Raw genomic sequence first — 25,325 nt, forward strand, 5'->3', positions numbered from 1 at the left:
CAAATTTAATTGGCTTTGTAACAAGCATGAAGCTGTGAAGATGGAGGTAAAACCACCTTAATAAAGATGATAGATGGTGTACTTATGAAATAAAAAGTTTCTCAACGCATAAAATAGGCATTCAAATTTTATTACAGAGGCTTATGTGAGCACTTTCACTAATCATCTGAAAAATACAAAAATAAAATCGAGGATGAGGACACAATGTATATACTTTTAAGTTAAAGTATAGAGAAAATTTTCATCTAAAAATACCTTGTTGAAATATTTAAAAATAATGAAAATAACTTTATGAAAAAGAAAGTTTTTGGAAATACGAAAGTAACAAGAAGAAGACAAATTTTTCTGGAAGAAGGGCAACATGAGAGAGAAAATATTTTCGTTACCTACTTCAATAAAATTCACCACCTCCACAACTTCAATGTGGCAAAAATTGAACTCATTTGATGAGTTGACAACAGTACGGAGTGAGTACATTGAGGAGTCAAGTCTTTGTTTAAGTATTCATTGATTTCCTTAATTGGATAAACATAAGGCCCTGTCCACACGAGCGCGGTTCGCAGAACATTGTTCAGTGAACTTGTTCCTGGAACAAGTTACAGCTGAGCTAAAACTTATTCCTCCAAACCCCGGAACTTCCCCTCCACCCCGAGCTTCTATTTTTCCTTTGATGTGCATTAATTCGCTTTTGTTGCCTACGTCCTTTTTTTTGACATTTGTTTTTGTTACCCTCGCGGCCTAAGTAATCTATCATTTTGCAATAACTGTATGGTTTTATTGAAGTTGTAATTTTATAAAAAGGACGGCTTACTCCCATAGCCTGCTAAATTCCCACCATCAAAAACACTAGGTTCCGGTCCCCGTTCGGGCGAACTCGTGTGAACAGAATCTGTCATTACAAGGAACATGTTTCGGGAAACTGAGCATCTCTTTGAATTAGTTCCTCGAACCGCGCTCGATTGGACAAGGCCTAAAGCTACTTTAAGAGACTACTTCACTATTATCAATAAGTTACAAGATTAAATATTTCCTTGTTAATATGTATCAAAGTATAAAAAAGAATTGAAATAGTTAGAATTTTTAAAAATTAAATTGAAAATACATAATTCTTACTTTTTGCAAATTTTGGATGATATTATTCCTCTCTTTGATGTTTAACAGTAAAAATCTATTTCAATTTTTGCAAAATTATACTTTTCATTGCGATTAGGAAAAAAAAAAAAAAAAACTGTATAGGGTTCAATTAAAAAATATTAAGGTCACTATGTTGGAACCCAGGAAAATGTTGAAACTCTAAAAAAATTGAGGTGCTGGGTGCAAAAGGGCACCTCTTGGTTGCCGTGTTTCAGAATCTTCACTAATATTTCATTCATTGTGAAGAAAGTAAACGGACGCATTGCATTCAATATTTTCCATGATTCTACATTGCTTTAGGGAAAAAAATTACGGAAGAATCGCCCATTAGATTCTTCCCTGAGGCACAAATTAGTGACAGAGTTTCTAAATTAAAGTGACAGAAAAAAACCCTTCATGCACCCAGCACTTCAACTCACCATTGATAAAATGAAAATGGAAACAAGTAATATGAAGTTAGAGAAAATGACTAGGCTTTTGACTGATCATAAAAAAGAGGAACTGTTATTCAAGTGCTATCATAATAAAAAATTAAATAGAATAAAAAATCAATCAGAACATTGAATTAATTAATAATACGACAGACACTTTTTTGGCTCTGGCCAATCAACTGAACTCAGTGGCTGGAGCCCAAAACGCGTCTGCCATATAATTATGTAATTTGTTATTAAAATTGAGTTTTTATCATTTTATTCTAAATTCTCTTGCGTAGTTTCCGATTTGATCCAGAGGTATCATAATGCTAACATATTCTCTGATAATACCTATCAAGCAGAAAATAATATTGTGATGAAAGTACATCGATTGTCACTATGTATTAAAAATAGAGATGGAATGAGAAGAAAAAAGGATGATTTATAGCTAACAATAACTGCTAAAACCAACAAATGATTGATTTTTCAATTGATTTATAAAATATTAAAACAGATTTTGAGTTAGTTGTTGATTAAAATGTTTGATTATTGGATGTTACAAGAGGGCAAAAGAAAAAATTAATGAAAATATGTATTAAAAAGAGACACAAAGTAACTACGGATGTTAAATTTTTATCCAATTTACGTGATTAGTGAGATGTAATCACGAGGATGCTTTGGGACCATAAGACCACGGTAATGCGGAGCCAAATTTGTCCTGATGCGCTGCGTTTCGTGCCTCATACAGAACCTGTGATAAAAATGTAATGAATGAATTTTGATTTTCAGTACATGAGAGAAAACATGGGAAATTTTTACCTTCACTAACGAACTATTCAAGTATTGTGCAGGCTACTTAAAGGGAGGAGAAGGTCTGAGCTTGCCTCATGGGGTCTTATGTGAAAGGATGGGAGGGGGTTGATTGGCCAGTCTTATGTAATTTGGAAGGAGGGAAGGTTGTCTTAAAGGTATCTTGGGGGGGGGGGGGGGTCAAAAAATTGTCCAAAATCCCCCACATAATACTTGAACAGCTCCTATTACAATAAGTTATTTGAGTCAATTTTTTGTAAGGTTTACGATAGTGCTCCGTGAACCAAGTCCACAGTAATTTGTAATTTTTTTTCCTTTTTAAATTATTGATTTTCAATTTGTTTTATGGAGGATTCTTTAGTTTTATCTATCATAGAGTATTTTAAATCAAAGATAGTTTGACATGTTTCAAATTTCAAAAATAGGGCACACTCGACCCTGCCTTGCAGGGTCATGATCCCTCTACAGATTTCTGGCCCAAAAAGGGTGACAGTTTAAGCCCGAACTCTATTATTCAAGGATAAAAAGAGTTCAGACGAATCGAGGATTTCTTTTGCTCATCCTGATTAGCTGAGATCCTCATAACTAGCATAAATGGTGTAATTTCATCTCTTATCAAAAAAATTAGCGATAAGTAGCAATTGTTACCTCGTTATCAAGATATGCTTCACATCCATAACACCAAACGGAGAGATCAGAAAAACTGAGAACCACAGGATGACCCTCTTTAGTGCTATGTTCAGCCATGTGTCCTTTTATGTATCGACCGCATTGAACCTGATCATAAAATATTGAGCAAAGAATATAATAAAGCGGTCAATGATATTTTCTGGTACACAGCATGAGAGGCAGCGGACTCTTGACTGCCTGTAGATTTGAGAATTCAATTTACTGCTTCACACTTGTACTTATGAAAAAATCTGGAAAATAGTCGAACAGATTAAACCGGAGTCAACCTAACTGCACTTTACTTCGCTTAGTTTCTTCTCAAGTTTTATTCTTTTAAGCAGAGAGCCAAACGAAATAATGCACTGAAATCGTGAGAACGATTCCTCTGGCTTATGAAGAGTATTCTCACGAAATTTCTAGTGAGAATGAAAATTCTGCTAAAAAAACATAAAAGGAAATTAGAAAACGTCTGACGCAGTAAGGTTCATTCAAAGTTAAAGAACACGGCACACAATAATGAGAAATTCAGCGCCGGCTGAATTCCGAGATTTATTTAATATGATGTTCCTTACAACCTCTTGAGCACAATGAACTGTGAAAATAGAACTAATTTTTCAATGTTAAAAATTCTTCCGGAACACTGATTTTTGTTTAAAAACTTTCCGACGGTTACTTACAGTGTAACACGTAAGGCAGGACCAATTTTCTGCTGTTGAACTACAAGTTGCACAAGGAACTTTGGTGTTAACTCCTGTTTCAGGTACTTTCCTGACAAGGGACAAGTGGGGACAATTTTTCTTGGGTACCACAGCAAACATTTCTCCACCGACCAAAAGCTGAAAAAATTTTAATTATTAAATTAATTGTGCGCTGAATAAAGCGAAAAAAGTTAAGGAATCAGGAAAAACTATTATATTTCCATTTCACTAAAGCTAACTGAGGCATTCAAATCATTGCTTGCAATACTTTGTTAAAAAACTGCAATTGTTATTTTGAATTGGTGAAGAATATGAGGATGATCACAACTTTGTAACTGCTAAAAACGCTCTGGACGTAAATAGATAGCACTTGTACTTTTCATCTCTTAATTTCTTTCTCTTTTGAAGGAAGTAGAAGCTTCAGGAGCAGGTGAAAATTAACCTAATTTCTGACCAAGCAAAATAAGGAGAGTCAAAGATTATACCTTGTAAAATATAGCGCGAAAATGAATTCATATACCTAATCACATTCCAACAATACGACAAGAAGAAAAAAAGTCAAATATTCTAAGCACAGAATGATGGTGCAGTTCATTATAGTCTAAAGATCATGAATGATGTTTTTTTTTTGTATTCAACAAACAGTTTAAAGCTAAAAGGTTAAGGCAGCTTTGAAAAAGTTATAACAGCTGATCCAAAAAAGATGTTTATTAGGAAAAATTAAGCACTTGTTTTTTTTATCAAAGACATTTTTAAGCACCAGCACCAGTGCTTTCAGGTGCATACATTATCTTCAAGAAATTTAGGACAGGAACTTGTCTGAAGAAACAACGCTAACCAGCAATATGTCATTTGCGCTACAAATATCTTCAGCTTATTTTTCATCAGTGACTTGTAAAGTTTGAAAATTCTTGCAAACAAATGATCCATCCTGATCAGATAATTTGAGGAGAAACGGAAGTCCTGCAACCTGATCTCCTGAATGAAGGGTCCATTGTTTCCCCCGAAATGCTAACCTCAAAGTTCAGTCCTATATTTTGCATAAATTTGAGGGCCTTGAAGGACAAGGCGCATACTTAAGTGCAGTTTTCGCTATTTCAAAAAGTATGTGTTTAAAGTTTCGAAATTATATGGGGTCTATGGCAGAAAGGAATTTTAAACTCACTTCGTGATCCTGTAAAGTTGGATTTTAGTTGTGCGTTTTTCACAGAATATATTTTCAAACTAGTTTTAGTTGCATTCATGAATACCTCAATTTTTTCAAAAACTACACTCAGACACCATGAGAAAACATCGGAAAATTAAAAAACTCAAACTCACAAAATAAAATTAAAAAGCCGACGCCGACTCAGACACCATGTCCTCCAAGCCCCTCATTTGTCATGACAGAAGTGACAATCTTTTATATTCATTCTGCTCTTATCCTTTTGGATTGACGCCACTGTCACAAGTTCTTTGATTGGATAGATTTGACCAGAGACAGTCTAACTGCGTTTTACGATGACAAATTTCCGTTGATGTTCTATATTCTTGACAGAAATCTAAATAACCTAACACCTAGAGTTTTTCTGTGAATTTCTCCTCAATTATCAATAATAAACTTGCAAAAGTTAAAGTTAGAATGCTACTTAGTTTTCTGTTAAAAAAATAAAGCATAAGAGGAAATTGGGCGGCGTCTGTTATAGTTAGTTAGGCTGATTTTCCTTGAAATTAAAGTTTAAAAATGCCTTATTCTACCTGATTTCATTCACATTCTTCAAAATTTATTAACAAGTAAAATAAGAAGAAACAAACAAGTGATTACCTCCATATTTTCCGCCAAGTAATCCGAGAGAGTTTGAATATTTTCAGGCTTTTGAGATGATGATGCTGAGGATGATGAGCACCCTGCTCCGTCGTCCATAGTGAATTTCTGATTGCTGTTTTTCGGAGAATCATTATTCATATTCATTATCGATAAGCCAGGTGATACTACCTGAAAACTACTATCACAGGAGAGGTAATTTGAACTAGATTCAAAGGAGTTATTGCCTAATTGATCACTTTTTATGAAATTTGGTGTTGAAAGGCCTTGAGAGGCCACAGAGCTGGACGATGAGTTGAAATTTGAGCAATCACTTTTTACGGAATTTGGAGTAAGGCTACTAACTGATGAAAAATTGAGAGTTGATGGATCACATTGTAAATAGTTTGGCGTTGATACAATACTCGAGTCTGAACAATTGGACGTAAAACAAGGGTTAAGAGAATCACTTTTCAAAGAATCGGGAGTTGAGACATTTGAAGAAATACAAACAGATGATGGCGTGACATGTCGGTTGTTGTTCAAAGAGATTCCAGTCACTTTACAATCGTCACCATTGCTTGAATTTTTATCACAGTTCCAGCTCAAATTTCCAAAATCTTTTTCGTCATAGGACTTGGTTACTTCATTGGCGTAATCACCCAATTTTAGGGATAAATCGCCCATCATTGAGATGAGTTCGTCTGGTTTTCCTTCTAAAACTTTGTCACTTGGAATAGCTACTAAAAATTGGAGGGCAGACCAAAATTCTGACTGAACACTGATAACTTGCTTAATCGATTGAATAGCGCTTGGATTAATTGGTGTGAGGGGATCGAGTATGGGAATGGGGTCGTGTAGTAGGGCTTTGGTGCACATGGTCATAGCGTAAGATATTGTGCGCACATTGTACCCTCCTTCCAACGTCAAAATAACTCGACCATTAGCTAAGCTTGATAACCAGTGTGTAAAGTGGCCATATGCTTCAGGAGTAACTTTGTATCCTGTAACATAAGAAAAAGAAAAAAAATTCAGAGTCATAAAATATTTCTGATGCATTGCAATGTTACTCAAAATGTAGGAGCTTCGTATAGTATTTTTTATATGCATGCAGATTCATTTTGCGGTTAGGAACAAAAAGCCAAAAGTTGCTAGAACTAAACAACTGCTTCAGTTTTACAAAATAATTGGAGTGTTCATACAGTTGTTGCTTAAGATTGACTTAATGCTGAATTTGAAATTGGTTCATCAGTTATTTACTTTAATCTTTTCCACTTTAAAGCTTACAAATTACAAAACAATGCATAATTCAGACAACAAAACCCTGTTGACTGCTGAGCGATTCTCTTATGCCTACTTATCAGAGATTTTTGCTTGCTCTCCCTCTCTGAGAATGCATTCATCTTCCAACTCCATGGATCTTATGTGCTGTATTAATTTTCTTGCCCTCCCTGCTATATCTATTCAATAAATGTTTGATCATTGATACTAATGATTACGCGAATAATATAAAGGTAAGTTCACTTCAGCAAATCTCATTATTCTGAGCGATGAATTAGAAGAGGGAAATATTTTTTACCACCAAGAGGATCTCCGATGGCAGCATCAAAGCCAGCTGACACAATAATAAGCTCAGGATTGAACTGATATGCAATTGGAAGAACAATTTGATGAAATGCTGCAATATACTCAGCATTACCAATGCCCCGCTGTAAGGAGAAAAAAGAAAAAAATTTGAGATAAGACTCTAACCAGTATTTATGATAAACTTTCATTTCTTAAACTAAAAACAACCCTTAGAGCCAACCTGGAGAGCAACATCATGGTTCATGTCGTTCCAATTTAGGGGCTCCTCATAAAATATGTAGTGCTGTCGGACTTTATGACTCCCCTTTTTTCCTTGTACCGCACTCGTAACACAGATCTGCATCCCTCCTGATAAAATTACGTAACACTTTGTTCGACCCCTTAATTTAGAGTTTTTCGATGAATTATGGATGAAAAATTGCCATCGCATATCTACTTTTCATCCTAGATTTTCGGTAAATTGGCATTACGCACCCATTCTAGTGTTTCGTGACGCAAACCTGAATGCCTCCTTTTCCTGTTTAACGTATCTGTAACACAGCCTTGGACCCCTTCTTTCCCCTTGAATGTTACGTATCCAGTGAGCAGCCCCTTACCTTGATGAGTAAGATTTCTTGTTATATTACCTACAAGCAACAAAATCGACTTGAAATTGTTTTATGCTGGGACATTTTGCATCTCACAAGAAAATGTTTTCTGGAGGACACATTTTGATATTTTAAGTAATATATGCCATAAAAAAGCAACACTAACTGTCAGGGACACTTAACACTGATTAACGCTGTGATGAACACTTTATGAATGCAAAGGATACTGCTCAGTCAACCCACTGTCTGATTGACCACTTTGTCACCTTGACTTTTGCAAAAATCAAGCGCTTATGAGTTGCTTAGACTTAGCTCAACATGTTGATTCCTTGCATAAGCTGACTGAATTTATTACTAAAATATTTATGATTTTTCTGTGTAGTAAAGGAAAGCAAAGAAAGGGATGGTTATTAGCATACCTTATTCCATGGGATATTAACATTAAAGCCTCTGCCTTTCCCTTCACCAACGACTGTGTGTGCAGCATCTGTAGAGTGAGGGAAGAAGGAACCGTTATCATACCGGTGTAAAGAAATGTAAAGCACTTGCGGATCAGCCTCGAATATCTCCTGACTTCCATTACCATGGTGAACATCCCAATCAAGCAAAAGAACTCTGAAAAAATTAAAGAATTGATCATTCTTTTTCTTCATAACAGTGTGGGTTTTCTTCATAACGTGTGTTGAAATTCAGTGTGAAACTGAAAATTTCATTACAGAGGAAAAAAGCTCATTTAAGCACGATTTTTTCCTCACAGAGAAATGTTGTTTGGTGCAACATCAGTAACAACCCATCAAACAGGCAACTGAAAATATGTTTTGGGTCTAATTGGACCCATCATCAGTGCAGAGCAGCCTTCTGATTTTCTGCTTCCTGTCTCGGAGAGGTTGTAAAAACCAGACTGAGATTTGGACTGGACAGGGATTACGGTAAGTGAAACATAGCTCTCTTTGATCTCTTGAGCCAAAACGCAGCTTCTTGTTCTCGCCATCTGGGCCGTGGCGTGATTTGAATTTCAACAAATTAGCCGTTTTGGCCAGGAACAAAAATGATCATACAGTTTATAAAAATGAAGAAACGACTACCTTCCTAAGAGTAAATGAATTCTCATCCCTAACCAATTTGTTTGCACTGAATTTGTTCATTTTATCAACAGCAGACAGTCATTTTTGTTTTCAGCCAAGACTGCTAAGTTGTTGAAACTCTAATCTTGTGCCACAGCTCTGGTGGCGGGAACAAAAATCTGCATTTCGGCCAAAGAGGTCAGCAAGAACATACCTCCGTTTCACTGAGCCTCGACCGAGATATAAGAAAAACTACATTTATCATTAATTTTGCTCATGGCCATTGATACATTCAAACGGTAAAAATAGGTTACCTTTTCAATCCATGCATTTCAATTGCATATTTTGCAGCAACAGAGGCTGAATTGAAGAGGCAGAAACCACAAGGTTCCTCAACCTCAGCATGGTGACCTGGTGGTCTCACAACTGCAACACCAGCCCGACTATCACCATTTAAAACACTATCGACAACCTAGAACAAAAAAAAGAGAAAGCACAGGGTAAAATATTGGCCTATCATTGTCATTAAAAAAATTACTACAGATGAATATCCTATTACTGATGCTAACCAGGTATATATATTTGTCATGACTGTTCAACACATTCACTGCCAAAGCGTTTTTGCCAAATGGTTCTGTCTGTTGATTTAGGAGTGGATATGGAATCATTTTATGGAAGATGCTCTTCATTCACAGAGATAATCGCCAAACTTTGCACTAAAAATCTGTAAATACTTTAAAGAATCAAATTTTGGATTTTTTCTTGCACCTTTCTTGTGAGATTCCAAGAGTGTCTTCAGCTTTCCAGTTAGGTGAGAACTTAATGAAACAAAATTGGCAGTGAAACTGCAAAAACGCGTATCTTATCTCGGGCATTTCAAAATTTCCGCTACTACTTTATTTTTTCAAAATATGGCAAATCAATACTGTTGATTGATTATTTGGATGTATTTATGCTAGAAGGAACTATGTGCATAGAATTTGCGTGTGACGTAGTTCCTTTCGGCATAAATACATCCATTTAAGACGAATCAAGAGAATTTTCAAGAAATAATGTTGTGTATTTTTCTGTTTAGAAAATAAGTTATAATAACAGGAAGTCTGCGGCGACGCAATCGGAGATAAGAGTTCTTGAAGCTCCACTGTCGATATGAAAGGACATGCTATTGTCTTGTCACTTACTTGCAAAAGACTGCCTGCTGCAACAGTTGCTGCCTCATAACTAAATTTGTTAAAGTAGATTGAGTCAAAACCATCCGCTTTTGATTTTAGCTCAGAATCAGTTAGCTCACTCAGCTGCTCCATTGCATCGATATGTTCCTCTTTATGTACTAATAATAGCTCTTCTTTGGTCGCTACGCGGCTCTGCAAAAAAAGTAGGTATTGAGCAAATGTTTACCTGCTTCAATGTGATAACATACTTGCTAGGGTATTAAAAACAACTTTCATTCTGAGGTCATGAATGTTACTTGAGTCTTTTGAAAATGATGGACAGCAGACTACATTATTACACATGATCAAGGCATTATTCATACATTATTAAATAGGCTTCGGCAAAATAACAAGTTTTCCTCACCACATTTCTCTCCCTCTTTCAGAGGAGTATTTTGTGCAAGCCTGTTTTTTAGAAATACAACAGAAAGAGAAAGTTTTTAGTGTGAACTGTGGATTCTTACACTATGAAGTCAGTTTAATTGATTAGTATTATTTTAGTGTATTTTCCAAATAAAATATGTACACCATTTCGTTCTCTCACGGTGTCGAACACTTGACCTGAGACCTTGTTTTTTTTTTTTTTTTTTTTTTTTTTTTTTTTTTTGTATTATTGCATCATTCAAAAGTAGGTAGTAGGTAAATTGTGTTCTCAATTATTTCCCAAATATTTTTCATGCCAACAACCAGAAAAAAAGTTTATTCTAAGTGAAAAAAAAAAAAAAAAATAGGGAAATTATGTCTCGTATGTAAGATGATGATTGGTGGAACTCGTAGTGGGAGGATATGCAACAAAGTGTTAATGACCAATATGAGATTTAAAATGAAGGTGGTGCAGTTTTCAACTCTGTAATGCTATCTTCCTTGAGTAGCGTCCTTGTTTGTCCTTTCGAACTCATGCCAGCTGTTATGTTCACGCATGTTTTGGATGCATCCGCGGAAGTAAATGTTTATTTCCCACAGGATCAATTTATTGAGAGATTATTACAGGCTTATCATTTTATTCATACTAAAACTACAGGAAACAACAGTCGGCAGGCCATTGACTTACCCTAAGCGATGGGCAAATTAAGTTATGATTCGAGAAACTTTGAGCAGCTGACATTTTTAAACAATGACGAATACATAAAGAGTTTTGCTTGAAGCAAATTTTTTTCCCCCCTAATATATGTTGTTAATGTGTGTTCTTACTACAATTTTTTGACTTGATGGAAATGACTTTTGGAAATTTTAGATGGGGTTCACCCCTTGGTGCAGGAGTCCTTTCCTGAAATGTTTGATCCATTCAAAAATGCATTGAAAATTACTTATTTGAAAATATAACAAGTTGAATTGATGTCATAATTAATAAAATGATTTCAAACTAAGTGTCTCACTTACCTTAAGAATATGCAGCCTCTCTAAGAGTCCATATTCACTGTGTTTTTCAAAGATACTCGATAGCCTTGCTGGTTTTTCTGGATGATTTCTGAAGAGAGACAAAAAAAACCCATTAAAATATGCGAAGACAAGAGGAGAAATAAGAAGAAAAAAATCTATAAATGGAAAAAGTAGCCCAGTGTAGTACTATAAAATCGTTAGATTTTAAAACAAATGTTAAAATAAATTTTTACTACTCCTAGGCTTATTTTTTGAAATTCGCCTTGTAGTATGATATACATCACTTGATATACAAAAAAAAAAAGAAAATCCAAGAATTGCATTTCATATTTTGCTCTATCATCGCCGAAAAGCTGACTTTCCAATTGACCAAATAGTCAAGTTCACCAGATTTTCCAGCTGTTTGGCTGTTTGGTTCACAAGTTGGTAAATCAAGCTTTTATTGAACTTACTTTGTGATAATCGGAGATGGAAATATAATCTGTCTGCACTGATTAAAACTGGGTTTAGTATAACCAATATACATAAAGAATTGTTGTTCTGAGGATTACTTACCCATCGTACGGATTCTGATGTCGTAACATTATTTCATCATAGACGAAGCAAACAGGCTTTGGAGCTAAAAGTTGAGTACCTGCGCAGAAAAGTAGGAGCTATCACAGCAAATCAGGAAATAGAAAACAAGATACCACTCTAAAAAATCAATGTTTTGATTTTTTCCTGGACCTGATCATATTGATTATTTTTATTCAGATGATGCCACTGTGTTTATTTGATCACAGTTATTAAAGATGTAGCAATATTCAATTCAATAATTTACATTGAAAAAAATAAATAAATAAAACTAATTCAGAACTTACTTATGACTCTACTCATTATGAGCAAACTAAGGGTCATATTTATGTTTGTTGCTCTAACAGATCTTTTTCTGAGGGGGCCATATTTAGGTTCCACAGTGACTACAGAAGGTTAGAGTTCGGGCCACTTTTTAGTGTGTGAGGTGTGTGTGTGTGTTTTTTTTTCCCTCTTCATTTCTACGTACTTAAGGAAGCTCAATGATAGTGTGAAAAAAAACAACAGCAAAAATCAGATTTATCAAGATACTCACGGTATATTAAGTCATCTAATCGTTTTTTGATCAATTCTTTGGTTTCATTTGATTGAACAGGGTAACAGTTGCGGGTTTCATACTTTTCAAGTTTTGCTTCGCCTTCAAACTTGAACGGAGCAATAGGAACATGTTTTTTTACGGTCGGAGGCAATTCACTCTTTTCGTTGAGTTTGTACTTTTCCGTGAACTGATAACATTGCCAGTAATCTTGATGAGTGTAAATCACATTCAAAATAGTTTCAATTATGCTGAAAAAAGGAAAAAGTTATAGGATGTTTCCTAAAGGCAAAAGGATGAGAAAAAATAGCAAATGATCCAGTGAATATAAATGACATGAAGGACATTACAAAATAGAAAAATTTGAGAGCAAAAGAGATGTCATTGTGGGGAGCTTTTTATTTCTTTCTTTATTTATAAGAGGATAGAAGCTAAAAATTCTACCATGTAGAGGAAACTTAAATTAAAGTGTCCTTCCAAATTTTGACTTCTACATTGCGAAAGAAAATAAATTTAAATTTAACTACCAAAGAGCAATGGACCACTAGACAAGGTACGAATTTAAGCATTCTAATTGTTTCCTAACCAGAATTTCACGCGGATTTGCGCAACGAAAATTACTGAAATCAACTCCTATATTAACGTTTTTATTTCACATTGGTTATGAGGAATTTGAAATCACAAGAAACTCAAAGCTCTACGTAAGTCAAATTGCGCACTACAACGGTTTCAGCAAGCTTCTCAAAGCAATGTTCATTTCCACCATGTGTTGTTCAAATTATAAGCAATTTGCTATAACTTAGCGTCAAGATTGTTGCCAGATTTTTATATCTGTCATGATGACGTTTTGTGAATCACGTATAGCATTGACATGATTGAATTCACGCATCAAGAAAGGAGTTGAAGTTTCTGTTGTGCGCATCGTGTTCTACGTAAATTTTTTAACCTGTATCAGAATGCAATTCGTACCTTGTCTAGTGGTCCATTAAAGAATTTTGCAATGAGTCTTGAAACACATGAGGGACTTAGCATAAATAATTTCAAAATACCTTTCCTGAATTCTTCTGTGATCAGTATTACCATCAAACTTAGTGACAGAATTAAAAAAAGTTGTATCATTCAGGATGATTTATGGTTGAAAAAAACATGGTGAGTATGGAGTTAAAAATCTCAAAAAGATTAGCATTAAAACTTTTGTTTAACAGAGCACTTGAGACATCCATTGACCTAAGTCAAAGGATTCACAATAGGTTGAAAAAGGGCTTTACCTGTCACAAGGTTGCCCGAGAGATTCTATCATAGGAACCGGATCTCCCAAGAGTGAACGTAGTGTTAAAGCTGCACCTTCGGCTAATGATTTCAGGCAGTATCCACCCTACAGATATAACAATTTTGACCATTGTAAAAGGCTCATCGAGTTATTAAAATTACAAGAAGAAAAAGAAAATGTACGAACGAAAATGGGAAAAGATACATTGAAGATGACCCAAATTTCAGGAGAAGACATCTTTTAGGAAATATCCCATATAGGTGTTCCTCCAAAAAAACCAGAAAAAAAAAAACAAACAAAAAATCTTATCCACAAAATTAAATAAATTTGCATCTGATGATTTGAATCCAATTTTTTGAGCAAATGGAAGGAAGACTGGACAGAATGATCACTGAACTCATGGAGGATACCTTTTCCCATAAACATTTTTTGCTAAAAAAGGAGCTTGAGAGACACGGAAAAACTTAAGTGTAAAGTAAAGATTCTTAAATGTATTCTTCTGACTTCTGTTTCATCAAATGTTATTTTGTACTCAGATGCTCTTGCAATAGTGGCAAAATACCTAGCTTGATTATCAATTTACTGTGTTTTAACTCATTTACGTGTAGAAATAATCGGGCCAAGAAAATATTTACCTCAAGAATAACTGCGATTTTGCCATGAGCAAAGGCAGAAAGACTGTTTACCAAATGTGCGTAACAGGCTGGAGTAATTTCCATCTCTCCCTATGAAACAAGAGAAAGTTTAAGTCTAATTTAGACAGAATTTTTGAAAAAAGGTGAAGTCTAAAACTGAATGTTCCTATCAAAGATATTTTCAGTATCATAAATTGATGAGTCCATTTACAACTTATATTTCTATTGTAAGGAATCTTTGTATCAGCATGATTAATTGCTCAACCTGCTTCGTCTGTTACATGAACTGGGTCCCAAATTTTTGTTCCGGGGGAGAAAAACAAAATAGAATTATCAATAGAGTGATTGAACCAAGTTTGATAGAACGCACCAAGTCACATTTTGGGAAAAAATGAATTGGGAGTAGTTTTGAATTCAACTAGTCGTCAATTTTCTAGGGTTAAAAAAAAATAATTCAAAATTAGAAACTGTCGTTTAAGCTTTGTCCTTGACATTGAGTCTTGAAGAGGAATAAAACTATGAGCCTATTTTTCTTGGTTCAAACTTGATGCGACTTAGGGGCTGGGCCGTTCATAAAATATGTGCCGCTGTAAGGGGTGGGGAGAGTCAAGGTGACCGTTTTGTCATTTCCTTTTACATGTTAAAGGATAGAGACCAACGTCACAAAGTCGTCGTGAAAGGGGGAAAAGGGGCAAAAACTCTGAAGTTAGCATTGTCTATTTTATGAACAGTCCTTTGGTGCGTTTCTATTTTTCATGGTCAGTTCAATTGATAATGGTCTTTCTAGATTTGTTACTAATCGATTTGTGAAAGAAACACTTTGAAGATAACCAAATTAAACTTGGTAGTTATTTCTAGACTTATAACCGCAATTCTAAAATGCATTGTGGAAAAGTTGTCATCCTCAAGTTTTGCGCTGGTTCCAGTTTCTTTAAGTTCTGTATTTATGGATGAAGAAACAGCTGGAAAAAGAGGGTAGGTTAAAATACTGACGTACTTGTACCATTTTTTTCCTTTTTCCCATTTATCTTATTAAGATGTAGCTCTACCCAGTTCAATTAGAATGAATGACACTGGCAAGAACTAGAAGGAGAAAATAACAGACAAAAGTCACATCGGAAAATGACACCATTCAACAGTAATTTATATGCCGACCAACAGGTCAACTGATGATTGATGCTCTTTAGGTTGATGTGCCATTTGTCCGTCCTTTTCTTTCCCCAGCTCTAATTTCAAGACAAGAGGCAAGAGCATGCTTAAGCTGGAGGAAGAAGAAAACATAAAATCATTCATTCCTCTACTAATTAGAGTTATTCATTTCTTATAATTATTATTAGGACCAAAATATTCATGTGTTAAAATGTTTGTTACTAGAACAAATCTATGTGCATTATTTAGTGCAAACAAAATCATTGATGTTGGCTTAATGTAGTGGTTTAAAACATGGAAAGAAAGCCAAAAAATAAGAAAAGCATGAGCAATAAAGGATGAAGAGATAATTTGGGTAGCAAGAAATTAATAGCTGAAAATAAATCATTTGAGGATATAATAAATTAATATAATGATTAGAAAGTAAATTATGTGCTTGAAACATTCAATGAGGTAAAATTTTGAAAAATAGATGGTCACTTGGCCAGGAGAAACCCCTCAATAAGTTAAAGGTTTTGCAAAAGTAGTTGTATTTTATGTCTGGGGCGCAAACATATTTTCGCTGCAACATCGGATCTAGGATCATGCACTATTGCTTAAATCATTTGGTTCTTCTTTTTTTTTTTGTGCTTGTGAGATTGAAAAAACAAAATGAACAGGAAAAATAAAAAAAAAAGAGTTAAACCTTTTCGTCACCCATGGCTGCGTCAAAGCCAGCCGAAATAAGAACCAACTCAGGCGCAAACTGGAATAAAGAAAAAAAAATTGAAATAGGGACTTTGAAAGCATACAAGGAGTGCATGGAAAATCAAATAATAATATCAAGAGGGAAAATTGTTACAATGGGAGAGACTAAAGCATCCGAAATGAGGCCAAAAATATTATCCACAACCACTTGCAAAAGAATAAACTACTTGGTTCCATTCATACTACCTCAAAGCAGCCAAGGGCAGCATCATATCCTGAAGAGACTATAATTAATTCTGGCTGAAACTGTAAGATGAATTCATAATGTATTAGCTCACATTTATCATAATTTTTACAAATGGGCACTATTACCATTACAATTGAAAAATTGTATGAGACGAGAGATATTATCAACATGTTAATGATGGCTTGGAGCAGCCATGAATCCATCATCATGCTAGCGCCTGACAGTATTATCTTGAATGAATCGTATCATGGATAAAAAGTGACCTGACTCAAGCCAGCAAAATAGAAAAAATTGAGTGACATTGACCTTTGTCAGACACCTTAGTATAATGTAACTAGAGTCACATTATGATAGTTAAATTAAATAAATGAATCAGATTTAATTAGATTAATCAACATATTTAATCAACTTAATAAGTAGAGGTGGGTCGAAGATCACCTAAGTCATGTCTTTGTCTCCTTGTGGGCAAGCTAAAACTAGTGTGCAAACATGGTAAAAAATGCCAAATGGATAAAAACTAGTTACTGTAATAATTTCAAAAATTTAGACTGATGATGATGATTCTTGAAGTCTGTATTTCTTGATTGAGATAATTATATTCAGACAAGATTCTTCGATTCTAATATTCGGAATAGTTATGTTAAGTAAATATATCTTCAATGTATGCATGACGATAAAAAATCTCAAAAATATTCCATTCTGCTGAGGTAATACCTACCATTGTGTCAGAGATTATGGTTACTCAAATAACTAAAAATTTACCATATCTTGACCTTAATCAATCAAAATTGAGGTGCTGGGTGCAAGAGGAGCACTTCTTGGTTGTGGTGTTTCAGAATCCTCGGTAATGTTTCATTTATTATGAGGGAAGTGAATGAATACATTTTATTAAAATTTTCACTGCATATTCTTCATGACTCTTCGATATTTCTATCTATTTCTCAGCAGAGATTCTGAAACACTGCAACAGAGAAATGTTGTGCTAGCACTCAGCGTCTCAATTACAAGTATGTAGGTACTTCAATGAGCAACACTCGTCAGATAGTTATATAAATATAAATATAGTATATATAAATTTTAGCCCTTTTTTATGATTCAGTTGTATTTGTATCATTTCAGGTCTCAAACTTTAAACCAGAGAGGGAAAATTGTATTGGGCTTACAATATGTGGCCTGCGCAATGTTAAAATAAAATACAATAATAATTGGCATCCAGAGATAGGATGACTCATGAGTGCCTGAGAAAGGAACCATACCAAACTATATTTTTAAAACAACGACCAATTTCAGATATGTCATTTTTTATACGAAATGCAAAAAAAGTTACCTCTGAAGCTAAAGGTAAAAGCAGCTGATGGAAAATCGCCAAGTAATCTGTATTCGTCATTCCAGTTTTATTGAGAGGCACATTAAAATTGTACCCTCTTCCAGCACCTGTGCCGATGTAATCAAAATCACTTTCCCTTAAGTTAGGCCAGAATGTTCCGTGCTCATAACGATGTATAGAAAAATATACAACTCTGGAATAATGGAAGGAAAAAATTAAAAATTATACAGAAACTATCATGAGCCAAAATTGACATTTATTTAAAGTCAATGGATGGTGAAACTAAAAATAAAATGAAAGATAAATGTACGGTGATTTGATAAACAAACCGACAAAGAAAGTAATTTTATCGGATTATTGTCACAAGTTGATCAATGTAAGTATAACGATATTTCAAAAGAAGGTAGCTAAACGATCTTGAAAGATAATTTCAAATTAAAAGAATTGTATGACGAAGCTGATACCAAAAAGAGATAGAGATGACAATAAATGGACATACTCAATAACATTGTAATACATACCGATTGTCGTCAAAGAACATTTGTTGTGTCGCTTGCCCATGGTGGACATCCCAGTCAACAATAAGTATTTTGGATACACCAAGATTGTCTAAAGCATGCTGTGCTGCTAATGCCACGTTGTTGAAGAAACAGTAACCACAATATTCACTTTTCATTGCATGATGTCCTGGTGGTCTGAAAAAGTAAACTGAGTGATTACTTTGATTTGATAATGAAGAATGGGAGGATAATTAACAGGAGTAACAAATGACAACAGATTAGAAAACAAAGATGACACAATCCAAGAACAATGTACAGGATAATGCACTTCAATGTTTAAGAAACCATTTCTGCACAGTTTCTGTTCTCTACTTGCAAAAATTCCCTGAAAATCTTTCAGTTACTCGCAGCAAACAACTTTACAACCAAAATTTTCTGAAAAATTTGGTAATTCTCATTCTCAATGTGCTTTGGAGGGGCTCTAAAAATGTGAAAACATTTGGATATGGCATCTAATGCCAAATGCGAGAGAAAGACTTAAAAATTGCGTCAGAAACTTCTTAGATCATTAAAAGAGACATTGCACCTGAACACAGAGCAAATCAACAAGAAAAATAATGAGTTAAACATTTCAAACTTTGATCTTTAATTTTGAAAGAGAAACGAATTATTAAGATAAACTAACCTGATAATGGCCATGCCATTCTGAATTTCATTCTTGCAAACAGCTTCAACGAGGTCGATTGTACTACCAGCCGCCAGCAAAGACAGTCGATATGTGCTCTAAAAATGCAACAAATCAGTCAGACCAGGGTAACAAAGCGCTCAAAGCATATTGGCTGAAGTAATTTTTTTATTCTAGATCTTATGTTCCATCCTTTGTCATTTGCAAATCTTTTAGACTAGATTTTGCACAAGGGAACCACTGCTTCTGAATTGACCTCAAAATCATCTATCTGTATAGGGCAGCTAATAGCATCTCATTGTTTTCAGAAAGAGCTAAAAGTGGGGTTGTGTTGGCCACAATCGAATGTGTAACAAATTCAAGGAATTATGATCAAATGACAAAAACAAAATTACGGCTCTTCAAGATATCGGTAACAATACATAAGAAATTTAGCAGAATACCTAATTTTACAATTTTTTTAAAACAGATACTTGATACTTACAGGGTGAATATAAATGGCATCATAGTGTGAGGAAATATCTTCCAACTCCTCAAAATTTTGGCTATTTTCAGTAGCTCTCAACAGTTCAATTTGTTTTGGCGAGTGTTTTTTCAAAACTTCTTCCTCACTTGCTTCACGAGATTGAATCTGTTTGCATCGAGAAAGTAAACCCATTTCTTGACACCTGTTAAAAATATATTTTAAGTTGTAATTAGTGCTACTGCAAATAAAAAGAGTTCACAATTTTAAATTAAAATATTCATTTTAGGACACTTAATCTCAAAAATTTTCTCTAGTTACATCCAGGAAAACAGATGCAGGCGACCATTCTAGTTTTAAATGATGCACTTTTTCAAATTCTTTGGCCTTCCCCCTCTACAGTACTCGAACGCTCTCCCATTAGTGGGATTACAAAACTTGAACTGTTTTGTTGGATCTAACCATACATTGCAGGAAAAGAAGTTTATTCTAAAAGAAGGTATTGTTCACTATACAACGAAAATTTGTCAAAACATATTTTGCTCATGATTTCTTTTTAAAAAGAAATAAAAATGTTATTCAACATTTTTTTTCTGACTTTCTGGATTGGACTACAACAAATGCACAATTTACTCGTATTTCTGAGTAGTTTGTATGGGGAAGTGCTAGTTTCCCACTTAATCAAATCTTACATTTTTCATCGATTGTCCATGTTCATCATGGTAAATCTTTTCCGCACTACAGAGAGGCTATTGAGAAAAAAGAAGAGAATAAAACGAAAAACGGAAGATTTTCATTTCTTCTTTTCCGAGTAAAATTCTTTTCTTTCTTTTTCTCTCTCTACAGAAGGAAAGAAATTTATACAAAATGAAACAAATATTTGATAGCAATAAGGTAATTTCTCACCTGGATAGAACGTAAGTAAATCTGTCGGGACATTCTGGGTAGTTTTCATCCCAAAGACAATGATGTTCCACCATACGTTTATCATACACAACTCCTGTTGGTTTATTGACCATAGCCTTAGCATCCTCAGCCTGCAAGAGAGAAATGTAAAATTTAAAAGTTAGAACAAGATACATGTATGAGGTGAAAATAAATAAATGAATTAATGGTCAAGTGTATAAAACCTGAATTTTGGACAAATTCAGACAGATATCCTTGGACATTACTGAATTATACTACAATATCCTGCGCAAAGAATCAACTGGTATACTTGGGAAAAAATTATCAGAAGTAATCAAACCATTTGAGCAAGAGATAAAACATTTTGGGTGAACATGAATCGATACTCAGTTATGAAAATTAGCAACTAAGCTATTTGTTTGTTCTGTTAGTGCAGTCAAGGGTATGATTAGATAAGTGAATAATGATATACACTGGTAACTGAGAATTTTATGTGTTTGAAGTTACCATTTGGTTGAATATGGTTCTTCCTTAGGTAAGGTGCAACACTTTAAAAGTAGAGGGTGAAAAGAAACACACAAATTGGAACACATTGCAACACAAACATCTTCGGAGAACACACTGAGACCACTTGAATGGAGACTCCATAATGAGCTGATTCAATGTTTATCTTCCTTTATCTTTTCTTCACCTGGATAATCAATTTGAGTGCAGTTTCACCCTCAGGTCAACTTGTATGAGAAATATAATTAAATTCATTGAGAACAAATACAGAGTTCCTTTTTAGTGTGATTCCTTTTTGCTTGATCCTTAGTCTAGTTTTAATTATTAAAGTGAAGTGTTATTATGATGATTACATATATTCACCTACAAAGAGGCTATGTTCATGACTTTGCTTGGAATTACATTGTAAATTCTGCAATAGAATACTCTTACATCTACATTCTTCAAAACTCATCCGACTATCTAGCTGTGAGAAAACTAATGCAGAATTGAATAAGAAAAAATGAATGATTTTAATCATGAGCCACTAGATAGGTTACACTAAATAAAAGGTCACTTCTTTTCTTTTTAAAATTCTTGTAGAAAACAATTCACACAGCTGAAAGTTTGAAAATCAACTCTTAAACAAGATATTGACAAGTGGGCATTGTTAACACAAATCAAATGGAAGATGGATTAAAGCGTAATAGTATTTGAACAATAAAGTAGACGTTTGATGAACTCACCAATTGATAAATATCTCTGATGTTGACAACGTATGTTTGAGCTTTTTTGGCTCTTTCGATAGCAGCTTTCTTTGCAGCTATTAAAGAGGCAGATGGAGTACGACCCTGGAACGAAGTAAATGAAAATATATATTAAGCTAAATAAAGTGGCTTGGAAGTAAATTGAGGGAGATAGAGCTGTGGACATCAGGAATCCTTGAAATTATTGTGAACATCAGCAACATCAACGCAAACGCTGTACAGTGTTTCAAAATATGTTTAACTGATATCTATCAGAAAAGAACAAAGCACCTCCGGGAGAGCTCTAGTTGTGTAGCAGTGTGAAATAGGATTTAAGGTCATTTGCTTGACGTTGTTTTCTCAATCTTCATGAATCTCTTATCTATTATAAACGACCGCTACGTTTACGAGAGCAGTTTAATAGTTTTTCAATTCCTGGTTGAATAAAAGAAGCAGGGACTTTATCACCTTGAGACATCTAATTGATGATGTACTTAATAGTTTATGTTCTGCTTAGTTTTGACAGCACGCTATTCAAACTTATTACTTTCATTCCGTTGCATATTGAATACATATTTGATCATGTATTAATATAGTTATTGACATCGGTGAACCTGATATAAACTTGTAGTATGATGAAGTTGATGGAATGTGTACTTGTAATCAGTGGGCCGATAATGATTCCTTGTCATAAAATCAACTGACAAGGTGTGCTGATGATGACCATCGATCACTAACTAAATGAACATTAACGATACTCAAAAAAAGGGACAGATCTTTGAGAGGGAAAATTGAGAACGGTTTCGGAAGAAGGGCCTATGAAACAAAGAAGGGTTCATTTTCTCCTCCAGTTCCAACCTGACAAGCAGATATCAACAGTCTCAGCTACACCATCGTTTGACCAGATAGTTGCTGCTCAGAGAAACAAGCGCACCTGAGTTATTATGGACCCTTCTTTCGAAATCCCTCACAACTGTTGATAAGATCCTTCCCTCTGTTTGAGAGAATTTTTAGTTCACCAAAAATGGTAGTGATGACGGAGGTGTAACTTCAGCATCTTTGTCTCATAAATGAGAACTGTTCATGTGAGAGAAAGTGCATTCACTTTTTTAAGTTTCAAGTTTATGAACGGATGTCATTACATCTGTTCAAAAATTTCATCTCATTGGACCTCAGTCCTCAGAAGTTAAGCGATGAATTCGAAAAATTCAAAAGACATGGAAATACCTTGGAATTCAGTCGATTGGAACGACGAACAGGAGCTCCTTGGTCTGGAGAATCGTTCTTAGGAGCACTGGACATCTTGAAAAAAAAAGAAAATTACTTATATGTGAGCATAAACAATTCCATGAGTGGGCATGGGACGACAAATTATAACCAAACCAAAACAAAACAAATCAACCAAACACAGCACACCTCCGCACCTCCCTCCCACGCTTGCGCCATGGCAGTTGGCCATTTTGTGCGTCATCAGGCAGATGCAGGGCAGATGTGACGTCATTGCTCTCGGACTTAAAAAATCGGACCGGGAAGTTCACCCTCCCCCCTCCCCTTCGAGGCCCTTGAGGCAATTTCCGTTATTTACTTATTCGAATGAGCGCAGCTTTAAAGACATTTCCAACGGAAAACACATCCTTTAATCCGTGTTTCTGTTTTTTTTTTTTTTTTTTTTTTTTTTTTCAAATAATTCAGGCTGTCATTCGTACAGGGTGTCCCAGACCACCCATTCCAGGCTTTTTTCTCATTTTTTTTTGTCTCTGGTTAGATTGCGCGAAGTCAGAGACGCGGGGTTGGCTTGGGTATCGACTCCAAGGAATCCAAATTGCATGCCCCCCCCCCCCCCCCCCCCAGCACCCATGGGGGAAGGGGTTAACCCCACCGATGGGGGTCGCGATTCTGGGAGTCGGGGCTCCCGACCAATTTATGAGTCAAATGCAATAGAATAGAGAAGTACAGAAAATTACACTTCATTGACACCTAACAATCCAAAATTGGCCCGCCCTGGGCCCAAAAATAACCACCTGATGAGGGGGTCAGGACCCCCCTCCATAATTTCTCTGATCGCCAAATTGACGTAGATTTTCCGAAAACAAATGACATCCCAGAGAATCGACCCCAAGAAATCCAAATTTTATGGTCCCGAAGCCGAAGCCCCCCCCCCCCCCCCCCCTAGCTCCCTGGGAGAGTAAACGAAGGGATTCAATTTTAAAAATTGAGGTTCCTTTCCGAATCGCAAATTGAAGTGCAGGGCCGGATTAAGGGGGTGGCCACATGGGCCGCGGCCCATGGCCAGGGCCGGATTTACCTATAGGGCACTGGGGCACTTGCCCATAGCGGCAAATTTTGAGGGGCGGCAAATTTTGGCACTGGATTAATTGAAAGTGAAAGCGAGAAAAAAGGAAAAAATGGAGACAGAGACGGAGCGAAGTGAAAAGATGAGCGGCAAAATGTATGAAGGAAGGGAGTTGACGCTTGACGGGAGCGGCAAAGCTGCCGCCCCTTAGGTCCGGCCTTGAGCGCTAGGATGATCGTTCGTTGGAGTGATACTAAACAACACGGCAATTTTCAACATCGAGGTAGACTTGATAATCAATTTAGACGTTGATGCTCTGGTTGACAGCTTTAACCTGATCTTCCGAAAATACATTGCAACTAATACATTGAGCTACACTAGCTTCAACTTTGTCTCCACATTTTATTTTTGTCTCATCCATCCATTCCATTTTATATATTCGCGGCGCATTTTGAAGCAGCTATACGCGCACGCGCCCAGGCGGCGCACGAGGGAGGGGCAAGATGAGATGGCGTGAGAAGTTGGGAGTGCGGAGAGGGGGAGGGGGAGGAGGGGATACTGTTGACAATATAGTATAGTGGCGAAATATTGCAGACCCAGGGGCGGCAAAATGTAGCTTGCCCAGGGGCGGCTAAAAGCTAAATCCGGCCCTGCCCATGGCGGCAAAGTTACGGGGCGGCAAATTTTGCAATTTTTTTAAATGCAGGTACAAAAAAATCGGATTCAGAAAAAAATTACAAACAAGAAAAGGTGACGAAATCTCTCATTTCCTGAGAGTTCATTAATTTCTAATTTTGTCTTATTCCGGTGATACAAAAGACTGCGCACCTCTAATTAGTTGAGTTAAGAGAGAAACCAAGCGGCGCAAAAGAGAAATGATGCCGAGGACTTGAGATGAAAAGGAGAAGCCCTCGACGCGCCGGTCGGCATGTAACACATATTAGCGCCTACGAGACTGCATGAATACTTCACGCATTGCGTCAAACACAGTACAGTCAACAGCGGTCGGCGAGGCGTGAAACGCACAGTGCCTACAAGACTACATGAATACTTCACGCATTGCGCCAAACACAGTGTGGTCAGCGCGGCACGGCGGCGGAAGTTAAAATTATATTAAACCACATTTATGTTTGTTCTTTCTTAATTTTTCAGTTCATTTCTTACAAATGAAAGGCCTTGTCTCCACAGAGATAGGTTTACGGAACTGAACTTTCGCGCGAAGTTGCCTCAAAGCTAATTTTACTACGGAGAGTGACCAATTTTTCGCGCAATAGCGACATCTAAAAGCGTAAAGCGTAATAACGGAAGTTTGCACACTTTATTTAATCGAATGTCTGCTAGTGAATGAAATAATTGTCATTCATTACAGCTTGATTAAACCAGTATGTCCCAATTTTTCACATTCTCCTCTTCAAAATATTGAGCTGCGGATAGGTACAAAATCTGAATTCAGCACATAAAAAAAACCGAAACATCAATTTTCCAGCATT

General features: G+C 35.7%; 1 protein-coding gene across 3 annotated transcripts; it reads right to left on the reverse strand.

Annotated features, from left to right (window-relative positions):
- Positions 1-109: 109 nt before the first annotated feature.
- HDAC6 (histone deacetylase 6) lies at positions 110-22,983 on the reverse strand. Of its 3 annotated transcripts, none has more exons than XM_019061855.2 (21): positions 22,770-22,983; positions 21,543-21,647; positions 20,314-20,444; positions 19,429-19,612; positions 18,945-19,042; positions 18,281-18,454; positions 17,760-17,952; positions 16,184-16,243; positions 14,350-14,439; positions 13,713-13,819; positions 12,445-12,695; positions 11,892-11,970; positions 11,337-11,424; positions 9,927-10,109; positions 9,060-9,217; positions 8,101-8,296; positions 7,087-7,216; positions 5,529-6,511; positions 3,704-3,862; positions 3,006-3,134; positions 110-2,298 (listed from the first exon to the last, which is right to left on the reverse strand). In XM_019061855.2, exons 1-21 carry the CDS (start codon positions 22,842-22,844, stop codon positions 2,212-2,214), a joined length of 3,660 nt encoding a protein of 1,219 aa, XP_018917400.2. In that variant the 5' UTR covers positions 22,845-22,983; the 3' UTR covers positions 110-2,211. The 3 variants fall into 3 exon arrangements, with proteins under 3 accessions (XP_018917400.2, XP_018917401.2, XP_018917402.2); XM_019061856.2 differs by lacking the exon at positions 16,184-16,243 and adding an exon at positions 16,432-16,491; XM_019061857.2 differs by lacking the exons at positions 21,543-21,647; positions 22,770-22,983 and adding an exon at positions 20,821-20,978.
- Positions 22,984-25,325: the final 2,342 nt, after the last annotated feature.

This window comes from Bemisia tabaci, chromosome 3 (genome assembly GCF_918797505.1).
Source record: "Bemisia tabaci chromosome 3, PGI_BMITA_v3".
Lineage (NCBI taxonomy): Eukaryota > Metazoa > Arthropoda > Insecta > Hemiptera > Aleyrodidae > Bemisia > Bemisia tabaci.

What these genes read in the sequence shown, in the direction of transcription:
- HDAC6 (XM_019061855.2), bottom strand. Translation starts at nt 22,844, where the DNA reads ATGTCCAGTGCTCCTAAGAACGATTCTCCAGACCAAGGAGCTCCTGTT. An exon ending in CATCAGAATCCGTACGATGG is followed by an intron (nt 11,425 to 11,891) that starts GTAAGTAATCCT and finishes GTCTCTCTTCAG; the next exon opens with AAATCATCCAGAAAAACCAG. An exon ending in AGAGGCTGCATATTCTTAAG is followed by an intron (nt 10,110 to 11,336) that starts GTAAGTGAGACA and finishes CTTTTTTTGCAG; the next exon opens with AGCCGCGTAGCGACCAAAGA.